At 43.7% G+C, this 26,397-nt stretch overlaps 1 protein-coding gene across 2 annotated transcripts in view; it reads left to right on the top strand.

The window, feature by feature from the left end:
- The window catches only part of CEP112 (centrosomal protein 112), a 2,145,639-nt gene that overhangs the window by 1,724,752 nt on the left and 394,490 nt on the right, over positions 1 to 26,397 (top strand). For both annotated transcript variants that reach the window (XM_086930940.1, XM_086930941.1), the window contains one exon: positions 5,331 to 5,393. In XM_086930940.1, the coding sequence (XP_086787066.1) occupies positions 5,331 to 5,393 (63 nt within the window). The remainder of the gene's footprint in view (positions 1 to 5,330; positions 5,394 to 26,397) is intronic.

Raw genomic sequence — 26,397 nt, forward strand, 5'->3', positions numbered from 1 at the left:
GTATGATATTGGTGGTGGTATTGTCAGTGTTATTGATGGTATGGTGTATGATATTGGTGGTGGTGTTGGTGGTATTGGTGTTGGTACTGATGATGTGTCTTATTGGTAGTGGTGTGATACTGGTTGTGTTTTTGTTGGTGGTAGTGATGGTGGTGGCATTGTGCTTTTGGAATTAGGAATTCGAGGAGATATTAGTGGTAGTGGTGCAACTGGTAATGTGATTTTGGTGTTAGTATATGTAGTGTTGGGGATATTGATGGTAGTATTGGTTGTATTGATGATGGTATTGGTGGTGCTGGAGTTCATGGTTTTGATTGTGGTAGATGGCTTTCTGTATGAATTGCACATATACGATAAAGAACTGAATGTAGGAAAAGGTGTAATTGATGAGGGTACTATTTAGATGTAAACTAGTCTTTTGTGCATTGTAATTCAAGCCCCACACTGGGATGTAGAATGATACACCAAACAGCCAATAGCCTGAAAGTAGGCAGTAGGTCTTGTGGAGACCTGTGTAGTAAACCCATATCTAAAAAGGGCTGTGCCCAGATTCATCTTAGATGTAACCGTAGGTTTACTATATAGAAAACGACAGGGTACCGATTCATCTTGGCTATTAGAACCGCATGTGAGGAAGTACAGTGCTAAATGCTTTCTGGAGATGTATGTTGGTGTATGTACACAGTATTGTATGGACTAGATTAATTTCCTTTTAACATACCATAAGACCACCACGTACCTGACTAGGTTGGTGGCTGTAATCACTTTCCCATAGGTTTTGAAATCAAAGTCTCATACCCCATGCTCGGATGGTAACGCATCTCCAGACCCCTTCAAGTTGTAAAACACAAATGTAATCTTGTAAAATAACTGTCTCTAAGTCACCTGGCGTTCTTGAATAACCATTTTTGTTTAAACAAACAGTTAAAGCAGTATTAGATTCCAGCTGTGCTTCCATGGCCAGCTGTTTTTGTGTTAATGCAAACAAACTTAGGCTCTATTCCTGTTTGCTAAGAGACCAGTGTGAAGAAAAGTAATACCCGTTTGTCTCATGTCAAATTTGTTGAAAGAAATAGGATATGCAAGGAGCTGCATGTGAGCTGTAGTTTTGTGTCATATCATTACTGTGCATCGTGCTGGGCCGGGTCTCCAGTACTGAAAGCTATGATGATGGAAGTTGCATATGATGGCTTCACTTTGAAATCTTGTGGATATTTAAGATATGACTTATGCTTTATCACTTAAGGGGTATACCACATGTCTGACTCTCACTTACTCTTAGATCTCTGTCCCCCCACCTCTCCCTCGCGCCTCAAGTCCCTTTGTCTATCTAGGGTATGAAAATAGGAACATTGGCTTGTAATCCTATTACCCTTCATCTTTAGTACAAGTACATAACCATGCACCAACATCTCTTTGAAGGCCATCCTGCTGCTTTGCTTGGGGTGGATGTTGTGTTTTGGAACCAGGACATCACCAAGCGAGAACACACCATAAAGTACTGAGACCACTACAAAGAGCCATTTTGCAGCAAATTCGGTGGAAGCTATAGGTCTATAACGTTTATATTGAGTATATTTTGTTGATTCATAAGAGCCATGCATGCCCTTGATACTTTACCAGAGTGGTGGATTGCACAAAACATTTGTGTACCACCTTGAATGTCTAGTACTCTAGCATCAATGCCCATGGAATGTCTGAAACACAATAGACCTTCCCTGGAGTTGCTGTGAAAGTCTATCTTAAGGTGCACCGTTCTGGGCAGGTTGGTGTGTTTTATACTTATACAAAATCATATATGCTTATTGATAAAATGGAGAATGCATACATTTCATTTCAATATCTAAACACAGAATACGTGAGAGAATTGGCTTTTCAGTTGATACTTCACCTTCACATTTTCAGTTCCCCCTTCACTTTTTTATTTGGACACCATCTCCATGGGGCTTTTTAGGTCTCGCCTGAGACAGCGCATGCGCTGTCTCTTTGAGACATTTAGTAAGTGGCTTTTAAAAGTGCCACCAGAGGCTTTTGCTGGCCTACAGCTTGTGTTCACGAGCTTGTGCACGTGCACAGCTGCCATCTGTGTTTTTATTGCTGTAATCAGGCTCCTCTGCTTGCACCACTCCCTCCCTTTTCCCCTTCCCTCCTGGTCAGCTTCATTTGTGTCTTCTAGGTGTGAATCATGCTCCTCTGCTCGCACTCCCCCTCCCTTTTCATCAGTTTAATTTGTGTCTTCTATCACTGTGAATGCTCCTGCTTACCAACAGGCACACACACCACCAGCCGTCAGTGCACGTTTCCACCAGGCATACACACCACCAGCCGTCAGTGCACACTTTCACCAGGCACACACACCACCGGCCGTCAGTGCACACTTCCACCATGCACACACACCACCAGCCATCAGTGCACGCTTCCACCATGCGCACACACCACCAGCTGTCAGTGCACGCTTCCACCGGGCACACACACCACCAGCCATCAGTGCACGTTTCCACCAGGCACACACACCACCAGCCGTCAATGCACGCGTTCACCAAGCACACACACCACCAGCCGTCAGTGCACGCTTTCACCAGGCACACACACCACCGGCCGTCAGTGCACACTTCCACCATGCACACACACCACCAGCATCAGTGCACGCTTCCACCATGCACACACACCACCAGCCGTCAGTGCATGCTTCAACCGGGCACACACACCGCCAGCCATCAGTGCACGTTTGCACCGGGCACACACACCACCAGCCGTCAGTGCACGCATCCACCGGGCACACACACCATCAGCCATCCGTGCACGTTTCCACCGGGCACACACACCACCAGCCGTCAGTGCAGGCTTTCACCGGGCACACACATCTCCAGCCGTCAGTGCACGTATCCACCAGGCACACACACCCCCATCCAACAGTGCATGCTTCCACCAGACACACACACCACCAGCCGTCAGTGCATGCTTCCACCAGGCACACACACCACCAGTCATCAGTATACGCTTCCACCAGGCACACACCACCAGCCGTCAGCGCACGCTTCCACCAGGCACACACACCACCAGCCGTCAGTGCACGCTTCCACCGGGCACACACACCATCAGACGTAAGTGCACGCTTTCACCGGGCACATACACCACCAGCCGTCAGTGCGCGCTTTCATCTCGCACACACACCACCAGCCGTCAGTGCACGCTTTCACCAGGCACACACACTAGCAGCCATCAGTGCACGCTTCTACAAGGCACACACACCACCAGCCGTCAGTACACACTTTCACCAGGCACACACTCTACCAGCCGTCACACACTACCAGCCGTCGGTGCATGCTTCCACCAGGCACACACCACCAGCCGTCAGTGCACGCTTTCACCAGGCACACACACACACACCACCAGCAGTCAGTGCACGCTTTCACCAGGCACACACACCACAAGCCGTCAGTGCACACTTCCTCGAGGAACACACACCACCAGCCATCAGTGCACACTTTCACCAGGCACACACACCTCCAGCCGTCAGTGCACGCTTTTACCGGGCACACACATCACCAGCCGTCAGCGCAGAAGGCAGGCTCTACTCAGAGTTTCTTGGTAAATATGTGTTTGATGCCTGGGAGGGAGTGGGTCAAGTTTCCTTAAACCATGCTGAGTGTGCAGGTGCAGTACATGAACTCCACACTTGTAAATTGCGCCTGCACCAGGCTTTTTCTCATTTACAAAGTTCGGCCCATGCGCACAGCTAGGCAGCACCCACACCACCGGGAATGACTGCTTCCTACAACCAGAATGGAAACAACATTCAGAGCAATGAAAACAAGTTCATTTGATGCAAAGAACTGTTAACAAGAACCATGTCCAGCTATTGTAGATCTGGCAACTTAAACAAAACAGCAACCAAAAACAAACAAGCATTGGCATAGCCAATAGGTCTCGCTTTTTGGACCCTATAAGTATTTAGTTATGCAGCAGAATATCCTTGGTGCAACAACACCAACTGTTGCATGGCTAAACACTTCTAAGGTCCCAAATGCTAGACCTATTGGCTATGCCAAGGCTTGTTTCCTCATGCCAAGGACTTTGGTTTGATATTTGATGCCACTGTATGTTTACCCAGAAGCTTACCTGCCTCTTCTACTCTGGCTATGTAGGAGACAATAAGGTGGATGAGCTTTCCTTTTATGGGATCACATCTCGGGAGCAGGGTCAAGATTTTAAGAAATTGACAAAAGGCTTACAATCAGTAACTCTTGGTTCATATTTACAGTCAGTACACTTTTCTCTTTAAGTATGGTCTCTAGTAACTGAGCACCCTTGGACTGAAGTTATCCTCAAGTATCCCACAGAGAAGCCGATATCTGTGCCTGCTCCCAGGCAGGTCTAGTGTGCACTTGAAGATGGTCTCAAAACGCTGCAGAGCATGTGGCCCTCCATAGCCACTCTCTGAAAGTTGTGTTGTATCTGGTCTGGAACGCCTTCCTGGCTGAGATCAGGCTGACTATATCTTTGCTTTATCTTCTGCTATGGGCGTTCCCACCCTCTCTTTCTATGTTAAAGTCTAGAGGGTCCTTTTGACTGGTAGTGAATCTGTACTGTACTAATGCTGATGAACATGGTGTCATCGCCTTGAAACAAACACAAAACACAAATGTCTCCGTTGTGGTGGTGCTACCTCAAACATGCATTCTTCCATGGTACACAAAATGTTTAACGATCATATTTATTTATTGGTGTTTTATAGAGAGCAAACATGCCCCGTTAGGGCATCAGAGCTCTTTACAGGGATAAAAAGTTGTAAACAAATACGACGTAGGTAGGGGGGGTGGAACATTCGGGATCAAAACAAGTGCCATAAAGCCCTAGCTAGACACGTTGCAAATGATTCTCTTTTTCCTTTGGTAGTCATGTATACATTCACCATGTTCCTAAAGAGTTTCCATCGGAGCCTCTGTCGAGGGGCGGGCGGGGTGGGTGTGTGTGTTCCTTTCAATGTGTGAGTTTTCTGTTTTTACTCGGATGAAGTCATCGGGATACACTTCGGTGCTTTTTCATCTGCAGAGCCTTTATGTTTTTCTAATAATTGGCAGCAGAGGTAGCATTCTTCCTGCCATCCCCTCTACCCCGCCTTCTAAGTGATGAATACTTGGCCGCAGATCAAAGCCGAGCCCTTGTGCTTTTCTGGCTGCCACAAAAGGGCGTTTAAGTTGGCACTGCGCCCAGCCGCGCTTAGAGATAGGCATGTAAATGAGGTGCCAAGGAGAGGGGTCAGTGGCAAAGTGTCTGTACACGTTCTTCATCCGAGCTAATCTCCTTTCCCTTTGTGTGTCTTTCAGGCCAACATCAAGTTGAAGCAGTGTGAGAAGGAATACTCGCAGAAGCTTGCCAAGTCCTCGCAGGTGAGCCACGTGACCGAAAACTGAACAGTCTGATATGGTGGTGCACACAGTAGAGTAAAAAAGCTGGAGGTTCCCACAGGCGGAGCTAGTTCTTGTTTCCGACGTGCAGCCCTCGAGGCAACAGTGTCCGTTATTTTAAATTATTTAATGCTACCTTCAAGAAGGGCCTTCCCTAGTGAGGTAGTGTGAGAACACTGAAAACCATGGGTGACCTGATGGGGGCATGGGGCAGAGATGGTCAGACCACGGAAAATCTAGGGAAATCAATGGGACTGAAAATCTCAAGAGTCTGATGAAGGGGTCTGCTAGAGAGGTGTGGAAATAAAACGAGCGAGGATTAGATGGGCGCAGGGATATGTCACCACAAACACACTCATCCTCAGCTTGGATAACTTCAGCAAACTCCTCTTACATCAAACATTCACTTCCTTTCTTGTGTGCAATAATGGACAAAAAGTGTAACGATGAATACTGCAATGTGTCATTTGGAAAGGAGCAATCTTAGACTATACTTAGGGCACCGCTGTACGCCTTGATGCCATTTTAGCATAATAGTTTGGAACGGCTTTCCATGTCAAAGAAAAAGTTTGAATTCTAAGATGGCGCTAAATTCTTTAAATAACAACAAATACATGGACACTATACACAAAAGGAATGTGAAATCCATAACTAGAGGAGTACATCTCAGTAGAAGTCTGAAATATATAATTATATTGTTAGAGTTTAATAACGCAGGTTAAGGCAAATTGCAGAACTGTATGAAATTCACAAATAGGACCAAAATTCCTGCAAATATGCTTAGCACACATATATTTTTGAAGGAAAGTCTATGTTGTGACTGGTATATACAACAAATCTTTCAGCGAGTCTGATTTCTTTAGGTTTTGCCTACCAGACAGCGTAACCATTCTGGTTCTTAAAAATCATATTGTCAGCTTACAGTGGGCTTAGACTTGTTATTCGAAGGGAGTGGGACTATCTTCCTCACAAATTTCAACCTTCATCAGACGCAGGCACCCAACCACTATACCAGTCCTCGGGACACTCAAAGAGCAAACATTTCTTTCTCCCGACCATTGGAATGAATGCATTGTACAGACCTTGCTCACTCTCATTATAGGACGAAGCATTACACACACGTATCTAGCACTGATGTAGTCTGCTGTTACGCCTACAGTGTATAGACACAACACGTGTTGGCAAGTGAAAAGTTTAAGTATAAGGGTGAAATTGAATATTAGATTAAATTATATATTTATATATATATATATATATATAACAACATTTATAAAGCGCGAACGAAGGCCCTAAGGCATCTCAGCGCTAGATAACTGCGATGTTTAACCCTTGGAGGCACTGAATACAGAGGATAGTGGAGATCAAAGATTGAAAAGCCATGTTTTAAGGCTTTTACGGAAAGACCAGAGGGAGGAGCTGGTCTTAATTGAGTGGGGGAGTGTGTTCCACAGTTTCGGTGCAGCGACCAGGAATCGTCTGTCACCCCAGTTGACAGTTTTAGTTCGGGGGACCACCAGATCAGAGGAACTAGAGGAACGCAGTGTTCTAGACGGGCAGTAGTAGGTTAAGTTCTGAGTGAAGAACACTGGTCCGGCATTGTGTAGGGCCTTGTATATTAGACATAATGCCTTAAACTTAATCCTCTTTTTCACCGGGAGCCAATGAAGTTGTCTTATGGTTGGTGAGACCGATTGGTATTTAGAGACGCGCCCTAGAAGCCTTGCAGCTGCATTCTGGATAACCTGCATTTTAGCTAGCACTCTCTCCTGAGCACCTAGAAACAAGGCGTTGCAGTAATCTAGGGTGGAGAGAACCAGGGCGCTCACCAAGGTTTTGGCAAGATGTTCGGGTAAAAAGGGCAGAATTTTCTTAATGAGCCGAAGTTTGTAAAAGGCGGAGGAGGAGATCTGGTTAGCATGAGGTAGGAAATTCAGATGATTGTCAAACATGACACCCAGGTTCCTGACCTTATCAACCGGGTTTGGAGGCTGGCCCATAGACGAAGGCCACCATGAAGAGGACCACTCCGGGGAAAGATTGCCGAAAACTACAACTTCTGATTTTTCAGAGTTTAGTTTCAGGCAATTGTCGGCCATCCAGCCGCTAATTGCCTGCATGCCCTGATTAAGCATATTGGCTTTTTGTGGCCCATCGTTCTTAACAGCTAGGACCAGTTGAGTGTCATCTGCGTAGGACGTCAGGCTCATCCCATGTGCCCTGATGACTTTGGCAAGGTCCGACACATAAATGTTAAAGAGTGTCGGACTAAGGGATGAGCCCTGAGGAACTCCACAAGGTAATGACAAGGGAGAGGACTCGAAAGGTCCCACAGTGACAACCTGGGTCCTGTTAGCCAGGAAGGAGGCAATAAGATTTTTGGCGTTGCCTCGGATACCCATGCTCTCGACACGGTCGACTAGGGTGGCATGGTCGACCGTGTCGAAAGCCGCCGATAGGTCCAGTAGGATCAGGATGGCTGAGCCTCCTGCATCCCGGATAGATCTGATATCGTCCGCCGCTTTGACCAGGGCGGTCTCAGTTCCATGATATCGGCGAAAGCCGAACTGCGATTCATCCAGCTTTTTGTTCTCCTCAAAGGAGAACTGTTGATACCATGACTTCGACATCTAATCTTTTTGTGTGCTTGGTTAACATTACAATTCGGTTTGGATTTTCTCTGGTAGAGGAAGATTTGGTGGATCCTCCTCCTCCAGAGCACCAAATGAGATATGGACTCTTGTTGTTTGGACTTAGCTGTTTATCTACTTCTCTTACTGATTAAGTTGTGGGCGCCCACATTCCCATCCACCATTCACGCTTTGGTACAGTGGGCTTAAGGCCCACCGGTTGCTTACCATTGGATGGCTTTATTGTCACCTTTATTTGTTTGCTTTTGTATTTGTTATCTTGTGTGGTCTTTCCTTCCACTTCTTATGTCTGTCCCTCACCTAGAGCAAAGCCTCATTACTTCTGTCTTTTCACTGCTTTTTTTCAGGCGTTACTTTTTCTTTCTGGTTAAGCACTCTGTGAGATTGCATATGTTTTCCAGTTGTGTCCCTCGTGTGTTTATCTTCCCTCCTCTTTTTCACTCTATGTTGATCTCGGTCGCCTATGTGCTTCTCTTCTGCCACCTATGTGTTGCACTTGTCCTTGCAAGTATCCTCCCGCATCCCCACCCCGCGTTGCTTTGTCGCTGGTGTGTTTCTCCCTTGATTAATGTTGTATTTATTTACCAATCCATCTCTGACTCTCAGACTGGGGAATGCAAAAAAAAATATGGCACACTTGTTGTTTTGTAGGTGTGCATGCATAATAGATCATGCAAAATAACACAGCCACGTTCTCAAGGTTTAAAATATATATATATTTTAGACATGTTGCAGAGCATTTTGCCAATGCCTTACAGCATGACTAAAAGGCATTTACAAAGTAAATAGGTCCCAAAAGTGAAACCTATTGGCTTTGCCAATGCTTTGTATTGTGTTATAGTCAGTTATGTAATCACATTATACTAACCTTCATCATGTATTTTGATACAAATAGTTTTTCATATTGAAGAGAATGGCATACGTTTTAAATATACTGCTCAAGGGCATCCTCATATACGATTTGGATTGACTATTGAGTCAGTAACTTTCTCCTTTCAAAATGTGTTTTTTGTAAGGTCTCAATCTACAGCAATTTCAGACTGTGTTTTGAGTATCCAGCTTTCTTTGTGCGTTTTCAACTAGAGACTCTTTTTGGTAAGGGACAAAACTGATCTGACCTTAAACATCACCTCCAATTCCAGAACTGGACTATCTGTTGAAAATGTTTAAATACAAAATGAGATGAGCTCTGGGATGGACAGACCAGCAAAAATGATAAACTCTGACTCTATTCCACACTTCATTCCCCTTGTGGTGCACACCTTCCAAGTGGTATCCAGTTAACCAATAGAGACCTGATCTGTTCCTGTAATCACCTAAATAGCTCAAAGTGGTTGATGGAAATGTTTGTATCAACATGAACCACTGGCATTACTTTTGGCACGGTTTATGCCACTCTATCTGTGAGGCCCAATAATTGTATTTGGGGTTGTGTATGTTCTCCCAGGATATGTGACCTAGAAGTTTCAGCCAGACAGTTTCTTTTTGGGTTGGGCCAAGGTTGATTTGTTCATGGCTGGTCGCTGTCATGACAAAGTGGAGCTAAATAATGATTTAATGGAATACTCTTATGGTAATTACCAGTGTGTCAGAATACCTCAAGCATTTCCACCCATCACCCGTGCACAGTTTATTTATTTTTTATTTGTAGAGTTTTATATAGCGCTGGCTAGACCCAGAGGTATCGGGGCGCTTTACATGAGGATTAGCGAGATACAAAATTACAACTGTTACAGAAGCCTAGTTTCACATAGGAAACAAAAACAGTGTTACACAGTAACAAGAGTTACTATAGCATAGAATAACATATACACATGTCATACGGTAATAGACGGTATAGGGGGAAAAGTAAAAAGGGGTTTGGAAGAAGATCAGGCCAGGTAGAACCGGTAAAGGGGAAAGTACTTCAGGGGAGCCAAAAGTCAATGTGAAAGGCAAAACAAACCGGCTAGGAGATCAGCAAACATAACATCCGGTGTATGTAACCACACACTGGCCCTGCCTTCAGGAGTCTGGAGATTTGACACTTATTTGGAACAGTAAAGTGTATCCAAAAGAGTAAAGAAATGTGCCGCTTCCCATGGAGTAGGGCTTTCGGGACGTTCATGTCACATCTTTGAGGACACATGCTCTATTGTGATTTTTTTGTGTTAACTGTTCCAGCTCTTCATAATCTTCACAGCAGACTGAGAAAGTGCACCAGTCTCCCAGTTATGACTGGATGGGGTTGAGGAGCAGGGTAACTCTTACCATTTTTGCCCTTTGAAGCAGCCATCTCACTCATATAATCAAGTAATGTCTAATTTGCCCTCAGGCAAGCAACCGACAGAAGAAAAAGCTGCACTTCTTGCACTCTTTTGGCTTCAAGCTTTTAACTATGTTTGGGATTTGAAGGATGACGATTTGGCCTGGATGCAGGGCCGGACTGGCCATAGTGGGCACCGGGCATTTCCCCGGTGGGCCGGAGAGGTTGGGGCTGGTTTTGTTGCTGGGGGCTGGCTTTGCAGTACTGCTGCAATATTGGCCCCCTGTAACAAAAGCGTGAGCTGTGTTTCTTCCCAGGATTGCCCGCCCCCCTTGCTTCCAGTTGGTATCAAAAAGGGGGTTTTACCCAATGGAATCCACATGGGACCTGGGTGCTAACTAGTGTATAAAGAAGGGTCCCTGTGAACAACTATGTCATCATTTGTTTTTATTTTAAAGAGAATGTAAAACACATCTCCGCACTGTAAATTAATCACAATGGGTTAAACAATATACTTGGTAAATAACAGTGCCCCAAAGGAAGGAAGTGAGGTAGCGTGATGCTGTGAGAAGAGGGAAAAGTGAAGGGTAGAATTAGTGACATTGAATAAATATCAAATTTCATTCTAAATACAGTCGATATTGTGGAGGCTTCAGAACACTGAGCCAGAATAGGGGATCAACACATATCCCATGGTACTAGAGAAAGTCTATATTGACACAGGAAAATCCAAATTACTGCGGGCAGTGTCAACTGAAAACCAGAAAAAGAGGTAGCCGTCGACGTTTCGACCCCACGCTACAGTTGTAGATATGATTGTTGCCTTACATCGGGGTCTTCATCAGGACATAATATATACTGGGTGCACTACAATTTCTGTAAAGATGTCAACAATATAGTATAAGTATGAGGAAACGGACTGTGAATGTCAAGTTACCGTGGAGGGCGGTAAACAAACCATTTAAAATATTGCCATGGTGCTAAGAAGAGATTTACTTGTTGCAATGTAAATCTTAAATTCATTAATACATTTATCAAAGAGAAAATCATGTTTTTAACATCCGTATTAAATACTTGGAAGAGATTTCTGAGGACCAATGAATGATACCTAATTCACCTTTTTTTTAAAAGACAAACAAACAAACACACAAGCACTCCTGACTCAACCAGAAGAAACCAAATCAAAGTCGTAAACCAGCATAATATCCTAGGGCAGGTTTGAATTAGTGGCATGGCACTAGAGTTGACAAATACTAAAGTTCAGTAAAGTACAATTAAGGCTTGGGTCTCTTCATGACCCAGAGGAACCTTGATCTAATCATAGGAAAGCTAGCTATACCCAAATCATTTAGAGCGTTTGATATAGTAAGCTTCAAAGGCTTACCTGTCACCAAAGGCGACAAAAACTATGATGATTCACTGTGTATAGGTCCTAAGATTATAAGGAATTCTGAAACAAGTCCAAGAAATGTGTACAAGTCGTAAGAAAGAACATCATTCAACATGTGGTATATTAATCAATAGGACTACCCGCCCACATACCTGCTGGCAAGGGGACTGGGTACGTGTCAATAAATAACGTGTTCTCAAACCGTCGTATCTGTAGGCAACAAATGCGACTATCAGTTATCACCAACAAGATAATTGGGAAGTCAAAAGGAAGCGCTACACCAGGGACTGGTCTTACCTATCAGTCGGTGTTAATACCGACTCGATCAAAGAGCTCCACTGAGGTCACCCGAAAGGTATGGATGAGCCGATGAAATGAAACCCAACATGGAAGTAGAATCAGATGTGGGGTACAGGGGGCACCCCTAGTAGACCACTGCACACTGAAAGGCCATACTCCTGATACTCTACAGTGGCTAGTACTAGAGAAAATAAACCTGGGACCCAGGGGTGGAGATATGGCACGTATCTTAACCCTTAGAGAATCGAAATGGATGACAATCATGGATACTATTCATAATGGGTTAAATGAAGCTGAAAGCAGCCATGCTCAATTGGCTAACTTCGGCCGGTGAAATGTTCCATACAGCGATCTTCACCCTCATGTTTGAGAGGTGCATCTGCATAATGTTTTCTCCTTTAATCTACTGATGTATCTGCTATTGCAATGTGTAGTCATATAACCTATGTGAAATATAATATATTGTACTACAAATTTGCTTTTGACCCTCATGTGCGAGAGGTCCTTGGCAAATAGATTTTGCAAACACATCCACAATTATGGAGTAACTAAATGTCCGATACCTTGTTGCAATGTGTCTGACAGTTTCCTACAATGTAGTGAACACCCCGACCAAAGGTTCGCGATTTTTGAACGCATTAATCTGTTGTATTACATCTCCAGACTCAGTACACTGCTAACCACGATCCTGAAGCAATTTGTTCTTGTGAGAGACATTCTTTAGAGAGACATCTGCCACATTCTTCTTCTAAAATTAACTAATGTAATTGCTACAGAAACTAGCTCTAAAATACCCTATAGTTTAAATGCATTATATAGTATTACTTTTTACCACTGTGTGTGATAGGTCCGCAGTTGTCAGTGCAGACTTATAACTGTTGAGCTACTATGTACTGGTTGCAATGCCTCCAAGTTCTTTAATTGAAATGAAACAAGGCGCCCAGTTAGTGATTAACGATGCCGGGGTGGTTTGTTGACTCATGCGTTTCACCGTAAACGCCCGTAAAAGTTAGCATACTGTTGCCCGGAGCAACGACCCGGAAGACATTTGAGTCCTTCCCCCATTTCCACGTCCAGACCAAACGCTTCTCTGGCGAGAGGCAGACACGAGACGGCTGGAGTTAAACGCCTACCTTTTCACATTGCGGGTAAGGCATGTTTGAACTATGCACGTTGCTAAACATTTTATTCAGTGAGCTGGGTATTAATTAATCCCATTACCGCCCACAGAACTGGATACTCGGTGCGATCGTAATCGACGCACGGTTGGGTTTCATTTCATCGGCTCATCCATACCTTTCGGGTGACCTCAGTGGAGCTCTTTGATCGAGTCGGCATTAACACCGACTGATAGGTAAGACCAGTCCCTGGTGTAGCGCTTCCTTTTGACTTCCCAATTATCTTGTTGGTGATAACTGATAGTCGCATTTGTTGCCTACAGATACGACGGTTTGAGAGCACGTTATTTATTGACACATACCCAGTCCCCTTGCCAGCAGGTATGTGGGCGGGTAGTCCTATTGATTAATATACCACATGTTGAATGATGTTCTTTCTTACGACTTGTACACATTTCTTGGACTTGTTTCAGAATTCCTTATAATCTTAGGACCTATACACAGTGAATCATCATAGTTTTCGTCGCCTTTGGTGACAGGTAAGCCTTTGAAGCTTACTATATCAAACGCTCTAAATGATTTGGGTATAGCTAGCTTTCCTATGATTAGATCAAGGTTCCTCTGGGTCATGAAGAGACCCAAGCCTTAATTGTACTTTACTGAACTTTTGTATTTGTCAACTCTAGTGCCATGTCACTAATTCGAACCTGCCCTAGGATATTATGCTGGTTTACGACTTTGATTTGGTTTCTTCTGGTTGAGTCAGGAGTGCTTGTGTTTTTGTTTGTTTGTTTGTCTTTTAAAAAAAAGGTGAATTAGGTATCATTCATTGGTCCTCAGAAATCTCTTCCAAGTATTTAATACGGATGTTAAAAACATGATTTTCTCTTTGATAAATGTATTAATGAATTTAAGATTTACATTGCAACAAGTAAATCTCTTCTTAGCACCATGGCAATATTTTAAATGGTTTGTTTACCGCCCTCCACGGTAACTTGACATTCACAGTCCGTTTCCTCATACTTATACTATATTGTTTACATCTTTACAGAAATTGTAGTGCACCCAGTATATATTATGTCCTGATGAAGACCCCGATGTAAGGCAACAATCATATCTACAACTGTAGCGTGGGGTCGAAACGTCGACGGCTACCTCTTTTTCTGGTTTTCAGTTGACACTGCCCGCAGTAATTTGGATTTTCCTGTGTCAATATAGACTTTCTCTAGTACCATGGGATATGTGTTGATCCCCTATTCTGGCTCAGTGTTCTGAAGCCTCTACAATATCGACTGTATTTCGAATGAAATTTGATATTTATTCAATGTCTCTAATTCTACCCTTCACTTTTCCCTCTTCTCACAGCATCACGCTACCACACTTCCTTCCTTTGGGGCACTGTTATTTACCAAGTATACTGTTTAACCCATTGTGATTAATTTACAGTGCGGAGATGTGTTTTACATTCTCTTTAAAATAAAAACAAATGATGACATAGTTGTTCACAGGGACCCTTCTTTATACAACCCTTGCTTCCAGGGCAGATAGAGCAGCAATCTGCCAGGGCTGGTTGCTGTTCCCAGTCCAGCCCTGAGAACCTTGCTTACACCACCATTGTTTTTGTCTCCTACTGTCTGTTGTGAATGGCCATCAAAGGAACTACACAGCATGCTCTCAGAGTTCTGCAATCCAGAACGCACCTCCACCTAAATATCACATAAGGACGTCTTCTGTGAAGCAATTGCCAAAGAGTTTGTCTCCAGAAGAAAGACAACTTGAAGACTACCTCAGTTGCATGATAAACAGCACCCACTCTGCAAAGAACTTGAATAGCAAAAGAAATGTTAAAAACAGACAAATATCACAGATTCATATGAGATACCAAATTCAATGAACAGATAAAGAGAAGCAGGCTTCTGGCTTTTCCTCAGACACTTTGCTGGCACAAGTCTCCAAATACATCTTACCACATCTGTTATCTTGTCGGTGAACTACATACTTCCTATTACACTAGATTCAGGGCCTTTCCCTTCTGAACTCAAGACCTCCTTCATCAAACCACTCATCAAAAAAAGAGCAACAAACTGAATTGAAATAACTGCCTTCTCCCTGACGCCCAAATTCTTTGAGAGAACAGTGTACTCTCAGACTAGCAATTTAGTTTCTTCGAAAGGCAAAGACAGTGATTCTGCCTTGAAATTCATTTGAGATTATCTGGAACTGATAGAGGGCAAGAAATTGAATAGATGCACTACGAACGCTCATCCCATTGTCGAATTTTGGTGTTGTCTGAGCTTAGCATACAAAGAAATATACTAAACTGAATCTACTCCTATTTACGTTGCAGGCAAAGTAAAATCTCACCTGTTCAATTCATCTCCTCTAACTGCACATTGTGCATTCCTCAATGGGCTCTTTACATTTCCTTTCAATCTCTACCTCACTTCCTTAACCACACCTTATCAGTTCCTTCTGCCTAATATTCTTTAATTACGCCGATGTCACACAGATACATTTAAAACGGGAAGTCCCTAAAGACCTGGAGTAGTCTAGATATGACAAGTGTCTCCGTGCTGATGGTATATGGCTGCTGTTCAACCATCTTAAATTCTGTTTCTCAAGAACTGAGATTATGACAATGAAGTAACTACCAACCTACAACCATTTTGTCCTCAGGACATCAGAGTTTGTAAGAAATATCTAAGTAATTACAAAATCCAAGCTTCCCTTCATCCAGCAAGGAAGCAACGTCACAAAAAGTACCTTCTACACAATAGGAAAACTATGTTGCATGTTCTCACCCCCAGAATATTCAGAGAAACTACTTTTGATTAGGTTGATTATGGAAATTTGCCTTGGCCCAAAAGTGCACCTCTTCCTGCTTCACAAATTGCAAAAGATTTAAGTTGATGGCTCAATGGAATCACATTACACCAGTGCTTAAAGCACTTCACTGGCTACTTTCAGTAGATGCTCTGCCTTCAGGGCTCCCAGCATCATTCACGGGACCATCCAATGGAAAGGTCAGTTGTTCTTTCAAGCTAAATATCAGAGATACTTCCAGAGTAGAGCATTCTATTGTAGACTAGTCCCTCGCTTGTCTAAACACTCCTACAAGAAGAAAAGCATTGATGAACATAGTTTAAGTGCAGACACCACAATTTTGGAATGTCTTACCAGCTAGGCTACAAAATGCTCAAGAGCTTCTGAAGTTTAAGAAGGAAGTGAAGATTTGACCTTTCTCAAAATAAAGTGCAGAATGACTCTTGCATGTAGACACGTCATAAACTGAGCATTCTCTGGAGATCAGTCCCAAGTTGGAGAAGAAAGTTACAAGAAAGACTCAAATAAAGCACTTACCCTGGCTTACTATAACGAATGGAATCCATACACTATGCATATGGTGCTCATGAGTTGTTCCGAAAAGTCATTTATCGCAACTGCCTTTAAGCAATCTAGCATAAATGTTGAACCTATGTCCCTCATGAGCTGATCCCCAACCAGTACATGCCATTTGAATCGCCCTTCCGCACATGTAGCCACCCTTCATTGATTCAGAAATATTTGTAAATTATTGGAAGGTGACATTTATCCAGCACATGAAAAGGACTGACGCCTATCAACCCTGATTGAACACATAAACTGTCTAGTCAGAGTATATATGATAACTACCTGTATATTGAGGGCACCATGGGATACACCTTCTGTTCACTGGTGGGAAAAATAGGGTATTAATGCTGGCTGGCTGTAACTATTACATGCCATATATTGCTCTTCTGCCACCAGCAGGCCAATCGTCTCTAGTTCTCGTGGCCTCAAAGTAATCAGAAGCTGTTACCCTGGCTTTCCGTAATCAGTGTAGCCCTACACTTCACCCATGTATCACTGCTGTGTGGTACCCAAAGAACTTTCAGTATGATGATATGTCTTCCTGAAGACCTGCCTCCTTGTCTCCTGACGGTACCCTCAAGATCTTTCACTAAGTAAGGCTCCTTATGGTCTATTCAGGCGGGTTCCTCGTGTGTCGCATGTCCAGGGACTCTTTAGCGCATTGGTTTTGACTGCGGAATCCCGTACAGGTTGAAGGATGCTCAGCCATCCAGAGCATGCTATAGAAACCTGCAGAATATTAGATTTATTGTTGCAAAGTGTGTGCATGTGATCTCTTGCACTTCTTTCTACTATTAAACTATTAAGCTTTGAATCCTAACCCAGGATAGGAGCACCACTCTGGTCACTCACGCACAACACCACAATATTTCCTACATAAAGCACATTGCAATTCATCACCCTTCCAACTAAACACTCACCACAGTGTAGCTACTTCTTGTCAACTAAGGCACATCAAGATCTTCTGAAGGATTATTGGCACCATACAAAAGCATCTGCACTATCTTACCATGGCGGGATCAGAACCTGACACATATCACTTTATCTTCATGGGAAGCCTCCTCTGCAGATTTTAAATGACCTACCACTTATCCTTAGTCACTGCCTTTATACCCCTGAGGTTGTAGTCCCTTCCAGGCAGTGGGCCCTGCAGAACACCGTCATCCTTAAGTCACATTTCCAAGTAACACAGGAGCATCGAAAACTTTAAAGCCCCCATAAGAAATATAATCTGCAGACGAAACCAGAACCACCCTTGTCATTCGTGACTGAGAATATATTCAAATAAAATATCATTTTCCTGGAGAGGCCCAATATTTCCAGTTTCTCGAAAAAGCGAAGTTAAAGAGGTCGTGAAAGCTGATCAGAGCAGATTAAAAAGTGTCTTCCCCCAGGCATAGGACAAGATCATGTGCAGCAGTCGGGGCCAGCATCCTGAGCTTTTAGGCCACCAAGGAGTTGGCGTTGTGCAGGCTGAGCACGTGGCTCTTCATTTTGAAGGTTAGGGAAGTTTGAAATATGTTGCCAAGGACCTTTGTCGGTGCCCTAATGCTTTTCAACCTTTCTTCAATTCCAGCTCGGCAAATTGCATCACTGCCTGCCTGAACTCCATCAGGGCATCGTTTAATAATGAATGAAGAGCTTTCTTTGTAGTCTGAGTGTTATTGTGCTTATGACAGATAACAAAAGTCTTTTTCCAATCAGATATGTATGCTGTGACCTTTGGATTTTTTCAGTGGATTTCAGCTGTCCAATTTAATAGAACATGATTTCAAGATCTGTGTATATTTGAAATGATCCCCCTTCGGTCAAAGTGCTGCACAGTAGATCATGTTGCACATAGGAAGAGTGAAAGGCAGGCTGGTTAACTACCGGTATATGAGTAATTGAACATAGGCATGGATACTGCAATTAGAGATGATTGCTGCCAATATTTACATATATTATTATTCCATTGAGCGTGAATGTGATTAAAGGCCAAGGGCCTTCGCTGCTTTGTATGGGTATCTCCCTGGACTTTGTCTACAGACAGTACCTTGGTTATGTTAAGTGTTAAATCCGGAAAACGAATGTCATCAGTAGTGGCACATGATTTGTAAGCTCCCTAATTCTAATGGATGCTTGCTCCTGCAGTTTCCCTTCCTATACACAAGACTGAATCCAGAATGCTCTTCTGTTTACAAACAATAAGTGGTGCTGTAGCGATATTGATAGTGTGGCAGCAGGGGCACCTGGCACAATGTCGGTCTGGATATACTAGGTACCACGATACAGCTGACGTTAGCTCATTTCTTTCTGTACTTTAATCTACACAGGGCTAAAAGCCCCAACCAGTTAATCAGTTATTTCTTCAATGCTTCTTGACGTAAAAAAATTCTCTTCATAAATCTTGCATCTTTAAGCCATGGATGCCTGGTAGGAAGCAGATGTCCATGAGAGATCCACACAATGCCTGTTTCTGTTGACTGGGAAAGTCACATGACACCACATTGTGCAATATATGTACTTTTATAACCTAAAGACTACCAGGGAATGAGAGGGGAATGTGATGATGGTCTCTCCCAAGGAATCAAGCTCCAAGTCTCCTCCCAGGTCAAGACCAGCACGATCATGCTGCAGTGTCCATTCAAGGAGTCTGTGTCATCATAAAAAACACAAGAGGGAGCACCATTCTTCATTCATTAAGCAAAGGAGTTCCAGTGAAAGTACATCATCCTCTTCCAAACCGATTCTATTACTTCAGAAAGTCCCCTAAGTTCAGATGGAGCCTTTCAATATTTGCTAAGCCAGCGTCTGATGCACTCTTTGGAGCCATCAAGGTGACATAGACATCATCGACTTCATCTGACGGAGTAATGATGGCGATTACAGTTTTAGCTCCAGTGACTACTTCTGCCACTATGAATCCACTTCTGAAGTCAGTGGTGGTACCAGCTCCACAGTCGGTGCTAAAGTTGATGCTGTTCATGGCGGTGGCTCCTAAGGTTCTTTGCCCTGGGCATTTAGATGCAGAGATTTTCCACATGGCTAAAACTAGAACTGACTCACACTTGAAGGCGGCTAAATACCTTTAAATTCCAAGTGTGACCCAAGAGAAATGTCACTGATTTCATCTCAGACTGTGATGCTCAGAATTTCCCAAATTTTATTCAACCTGAGGATAAAGGTGACTCAGAGGGGGTGGCAATTTGTTGCTTCAGGGCTAGGCTCCCTCACATTTTCTGATGGATTTACTACACACCTGTTTTCTAGACTCTTCTCCAGAATCTGCTCTTACTTTTCTGGATTGTCCTACTTTTGTAGATTGGTTAATGTAAGAGCAACTGGAATACTCAAACGCCCGCCACATACCAAACAAATAAAGCCTACATTGTTCACTGGAATTCTGGAGAAGTAGCTGATGTATTTTTGCCCTTCAGTGATGGTTTACCGGCTGGGTAAACGACCCCTTTGGAAAAATTATAGTCCATAATTGGAGTTCCTTACTCAGCTTTTGTGTAGAATTCTAGGCTCCATCTTAGGACTCCGCCTACTTCTCTGCCCATCCTTTACCAGAGAGTTCATTAGTTCAGCCTGATGGGGAATGAAATGGATTAATGCGTTGGGAAAACAATATTTTTTCCTGGGTAGATTGGCTTTAAATATTTTGCAGATTAGCTATTTGTTTTCCAAATATACAAAGTCAACTTCCAGTGCAAAATGCTCAGCAACAATCATTTTGATCTCTGCAGTGATTGGGGGTGCAGATATGGTAAATACCATAATCATATTCTCCGTCTTCCAACTCCACAATACACAAACATCTCTGACATGTAAGGTAGCTGTAGGAACAAGCATCCAAGATGATTCTTGGAAGCATGATGATTTTTTTGTTATGAGACCAGTATCAAGCTTGTACCACAGGTGGGTAGACATATCAAAGTCCTAGCTGCTCATTTGCATATTAAGAAATGTTTAGTCTGTTCTATTTTTGGAAAGCCCCCACCCAACCCCTTTATCCATTGTCCCCTTCCCCTCTCGTCCCAAACGCAAATATCTTGATGAAGGAGGGTGAAGCTCCCCTGGTGAAAGGTGCCTATGAGACTGAGCCCCTGTTTTAGAAGGGTAGGGGTTTTATTCCAGGTATTTCTTGGTCCCCATAAATCGAATGTGGCCTTTGTCCTATTTTGGGTCTAAGATTTATGAACACGCTTCTTAAGATTGAATAATTAAAGATAATGCCAATACAACAAGTAAACCAAGTACTGGAGTAGCAGGTCTGGCTGGTCTTGCAAGACTCATCTCCAACCAGGACGGGCAATGCTTGGCGTTTATCGTCTGGACTGAGCATTACCAGTTGGCTGTCCTTCCTTTCGGGATGAAGTGATCTCCAATGGTGTTTGTAATTTCATGGAAAATTGTTATGCGCTCGTAGATTCATCTCCAACAGATGTTTTCCATGTCCATTCTTTGCTGAGTTGGCTGAAGTGTCTGCTTTATAAAGATTAGTTCCAGTTCAGATCTGTGAAGCTACTTGTCCCTCTGTGCTCACTGGACATTACTGTTAGTAAGTGTTTGACAGGAGCAAAGTACATTTGGCAGAGCTGTCTTTTAGCCTTTTTATCTAAATTGGTGAATAGATATCCTCATTCCTTAGCTCTCATCCTGGAAGGATACTCTGGGAATAGTTAATGTAAGGAATCTGTCGGAACAAGCATCCATTATAAGAACAAGTTATTGACCTTTGGTAATGTTCTTTCTGATGGATGGTTCAGTGCCCGCAGATTTCTAACCATCCTTTTGCCTCACCTCTTGAAGATAACCAGTTCTGTTAGTTTGTATTGCCTCTACGTTTGTCTTCTGCATGGTAGCCTTGTTCTGGGTGCAAAATAAAAGAATGAAAGTGATGTCACATATATCTCGACTGACGTTACATCCAGTGTCCTTGCAGCCTCCTCTGTTATGTTGTGACAGTGCCGTCTTCGCCTGTGACCTGCTGAGACAGAATCAATTTCTTGACCCAGTACCACATCTTGAATGGTTTGTGTAAGCAATCTGCAGGCACTGTGCCATCTATCAGATAGAATATTCCTTTATTCTGTTGCTAGATAGTTTTCAGGGTCTCTGCATATTTTTTCTCCAGGTACGCTGCAAATGGGTTCAATTTATAACCCTTACATGTGTATTCTTACTGTTGCTCAATTTATCCCTTATATTCGTAACAAAGAGTTCACTTGTCTGGCTTTTCGGGTTTATCATGATAGTGGTATGAAGCTGGATAGAAGTAATACCAGTTAATTCAATACCTTGGGTCTATACTTTTTTTTACATAAAATATATTACATAAAATATATCACATAGAAGCTACTCATCATTTTGTTTCAGCAATCTTTTCCTTAAAATCTAACTATAATTTTGTGATCATTAGCCAGTTTCTCAAAAACATTATAGAAGATCAAGCCTTGTAAAAAAAAACATTCACTATTCTTTTCAATGAATATGGCCCCAGACTGCAACTGCTGCTATTCGGTGCAAAAATATGAAGACCATAGACGTTGCAGCATATTTTAGCAAACAATGACTGTTATCATCTGATGGTCCAAGGCTTATGACCTAAATAAGGAATTTAAAAAAGGCCTTTTGTTGCGAGTGGGGCTGACGCAAACGTTTTAACAGATGGTGGAAATTACCACATTGTGTTCACAGAGATTGATTTTGTGGGCACACTGTGTAGTTGTTCTAATACACACATCGTAAAGTACCTTTTTAAGGGAATTGGAATGGTTAAACTCTTAATGGGACATGTTTAATGAAATCTCATCCTTTCTTTGCAGTAGATCCTTAAGTTCCCTATACCCATGACTCACCAAAGACGCTCATATAAAATTATTCCATTTGTGGCGAATATGTAAAAATATGAAGATGTGGTGTTGGATGGGAAACCTGTTAATATAAGAAGTTCTTCCAATTTGAATGAAATTACTTTACCCAGGTTCAATTTACGCACAACAATTTTGTGAGAGGAAGAAGAAAAAAATATACTGATCTTTGGCTTGGAAATGTGGAAGGCAGACGCACATTTTGGAGCTCATGACATCATCTCCAATTGTTGAATGCCCAAAATCACATTGTAACATATCTGGCAGAAAATGGAATTGTGTAAAGAAGAAAACTGACAAAAGAGAGCAAAATATGCATTTAGGGAAGTCCATTGTAAACCTACAGACTAAGTAAGAATACCACATGCTTTTGTAGGCCTGGTCCCCTTAATTTTTAAGTTAACATGCCTAGTGTATCTGGCTGGGTGGATGAGCACTAGAGTCAGTTTGCTTTCAGTGGAAATTCTGCAGAGAGCCACATCCTTATTGGAGGCTCAGCTGTGGGTAACAAGGTGCCAAGGACCTTAGTACAAGCAAGGACAATGAGCCGTATGGCTGGATATCTATTTAGTGTGCATTGCACCAATAACCGGACTGGCCAAATCCCCTACAGGAATACCTCATGGGCAGAGGGGCAGGAAGGAGTGAGCTCTTACCAAGAGAGGTTCTCACAAGCTGTCTGAGAATGCCGGCGGCAGATCATTCTCCCACCTCGCCGCCAAGACGTGGAACACCCTCCCCATCCGCCTACGGCAGACCGAAGACCTTCTAACCTTCAAGAGACTCCTCAAGACCTGGCTCTTTGAACAGTTCTCAAGGCTCATTCCTGAGTAAGACTCTGTGTTACGGAAGATGGGGGACTAAGGAGAATAACGACAAGAGCTGGCGAAAGCCATTTTCTAAAGAATCGGAAGCCACATCTTGGCTTTTTCTACCGATAGGATCAATACTTAACAGACGCCCCCAACAGAAACCCATTGCAGGTTGGAATTATCACCGCATAATATATACGACCGATTTACTCAGGAATGAGCCTTGAGAAAGTCGTGGGTTACATTCCCAATATGACGAAACACGTGTTGGCTGTGAAATTCCAGAAATAAAACTTCAAAAGAATCTACCGGACCTTATGAACAAGAGTCATTTATGAATGCAAGAGTGACGAATGGTGGAAACACTGAGAAAAACAATAATCTATAACGTGTGCTAGGGAGCTTTTTTAGGGTGAGGGGTAGATTGGGACAGGATAGATACTGATGGAAAGGGATAGGAGGGAGGGAGGGAGATAGAGAGGGGGGAGAGAGAGACACACACCATGGGAGGCCGAGGGTAGCAGACACTGGTAGGGTGAGAGGGTAGACGGACAGGGATAGAGGTTGTTGGACAGGGAGAAAGAGAGACCATGGGAGGGGGAGAGGGGAGCATAGGCGCATTGAATGACTATACAAGGATAGCTCTTAGAGTAGAGAGCGCCATGCAGGTGGGATGCCGAGTGCGCAGCCCCCCTCACACTGCCCCACCTGCTCTCTGCAGCGGCTCTTCCTCCTGGCTCCCGCTGCCCTCCGACGCCACGGACACCCCCGCAGTGCGGAGAGAGAGCAGGTGTCACAGTCAGCCCTCTCCCCGCCCCTCCCACGGCAGGCCCTGCCCTCCCCGGCACCGGCAGGCAGCGCCTGGAGTGCGGCAAGGGTGAGGCGCTGGAACAGGACGGAGGCGCATAGACGCGCGCTGCAGGGTACCTAAGGGCTGGGCACACTGGCAGCTTTCTTTGCCGGGTGGCATTGGAGCGCATTTGCGCGAGCATCTGTTACACTACATGGGTCACGTTCATTTGTAGGCTCGGGGAGATGAAGCGATTTGCCGAGATTCACGGGATGTTGAGTCGACGCTGAGACTCGAACCTGGGCTCGCAGTTCCAAAGTCGGCATCTCTGGCCCTGGCGCCACATCCCCAGCCTGTGCATTCCTTCATCAAGTGCACTGCAGCCATGTTGCAGGATCCCCTCATAGGGCAGAGCCGTGTGGACCCCAGCACCAGAGTACCCGGATGTAACAGAGATACCCTCTCCTGGGAACAACCCCACCTCGGATCTAATAAACCAAAGAGCTGCGGCAAACACAGCTAAGCAAGAAGGAAATGTAAAGATGTTATTTCATAATAATATTTTCTACTTACTGCCAAAAACAAGCAGTGGGAACAACAAACGCCCCAAGCTCGCGCTCACAAAAACAAAATGGCAGCTGCAAACGTCTGAACATTTTTGGATTCGGGGGCGTGTTTTGGCGTTCTGAGTGACGGGTAACGTCACAGTCGAAAGAATGCAAAAAAACACGCGCCCGAATCCGAAAGAGACGGGGCTTTATTGGAGTGACGCCTGTCTCCTCCAATAGCTGGCCTCCGTTTAGGAAGCCAGCCAATGGAGGAGAGAGGAGGAAAGAGGCGGGTTCAAGCCCCCATACTCCAAATCATTAAATCTCCTCCAGGAGACTGCGCAAGCGCAGCCTTCGGTCCTCGACCAAAAAAAGTGATATGATGCGGTCAACACTGGCTGTGTCATACAGCTTTTTATCTTTACTTTCAGCCATGTTGCAACATAGCTAAGAAACAAAGTCAATAGATCTCACATAGGTGCGACCTATTGGCTTTGGCAATGCTTGTGTTTTTTTTTTTAGGCACTGGGAGATTAAGCGATTTTGAACAGAAGAATAGAAAAGAGTATGGCACCCTTTACCTTGCATCGTTAATTGCATTTAGTGGAAATCCCCCCACATTGCTAAATCAGTTGGAAGTGGTCATTAGCGTGTTATATCTGGAGTTTTTGAAAGTGCATAATCTAGTGCATATGAGTATTACTTATTTGGTGTCTTTTATCTGATATTATCCTAATAAATGTAAATGATATGTTTCATTTTACAGTTTTTTTAGTAGTAAAGGTATAACGTGTTGTGTTTTTATTGTGTATGTTTTAATGCCGCCTGCCTTTTCTTTATAGTTGCATGCCACTTTTTGGCAATTTCATTGCACGCTCACCTTCCTTAACGTCCCTGCCCGACCAACATCGTTTACTTACATTTTCTTTCCTTTTTTCATCCTAACAAGCAGTATCGTGATACGATAGTAATTTGCACATTTTTTTGTTCAGCACAAGATCTCATAAGAGGAGCACATTCCACGTTGGCTTCATTGCATTCACAAGCTGCCATTCCCTTCCGCCTCTGTGATAATACCCTTGAGCTCATTTCCGGGATGCCTGTCGTCGTGCAGCTGTGTGCATTAGTGATGCCCCCAGCAATCAGCCTCAATTCGTTTCTTAGTTAAGTTTTCCCATTGCAGATTCACAAGAGAAACTCCAAACTTCGTGACCGATAAGCTATTTGTTTAATAAAATGGCATGAAAGAAAAGTAATGTACGGTACTTTCCTGAAAAGTAATTTTCCTCTGAAGTTTGTCCTTTACATTGAAACTGCTTTTTTTTCGCATTGAACTTTTATCATTGATTTTGCCGAATTCATCATTCTTTATGCTGCACAGTAGGTTTTCATGATGGGCAATACCAAACTCTCCACAGTGACGAATCCCAATATTTGAGCTGCTGAAGTGTCTCATCAGACCCACTGCCACCTCCAGCAGACGTTCCTGTAGCATCCTCGGACCCCTTCATAGCCTCCATTGGGCCCTCCCAGAGCTTCTAACCGAGACTGCCGTAGGCCCCACACCGAGGTGTTTCATAGTCCCCACCCAGCCCTTCTGTAGACTGCACCTGCCCATCCTATGGCCTGCACCTGGCCATCCTATAGCCAGCACCTGGCCATCCTATAGCCAGCACCTGGCCATCCTATAACTCTCAATCAATTCTTTCATCTCCGGCAGCAGGGTTGGATAGGGATAAAACATCGGCCCGGGCACACCAAAAAAAGTGGCCCACATTTGCGTATTGCCTTTCTGCAAAACACTGCTCTGCTTCAGCAAAGTTGTAGGACAAGAAAGGGGGTGGCGGGCATGTTTTATTAACTTCACTTAGATAAAAAAAATGCACA

Source organism: Lissotriton vulgaris, chromosome 7 (assembly GCF_964263255.1).
Source record: "Lissotriton vulgaris chromosome 7, aLisVul1.2, whole genome shotgun sequence".
In the NCBI taxonomy this organism is placed as follows: domain Eukaryota; kingdom Metazoa; phylum Chordata; class Amphibia; order Caudata; family Salamandridae; genus Lissotriton; species Lissotriton vulgaris.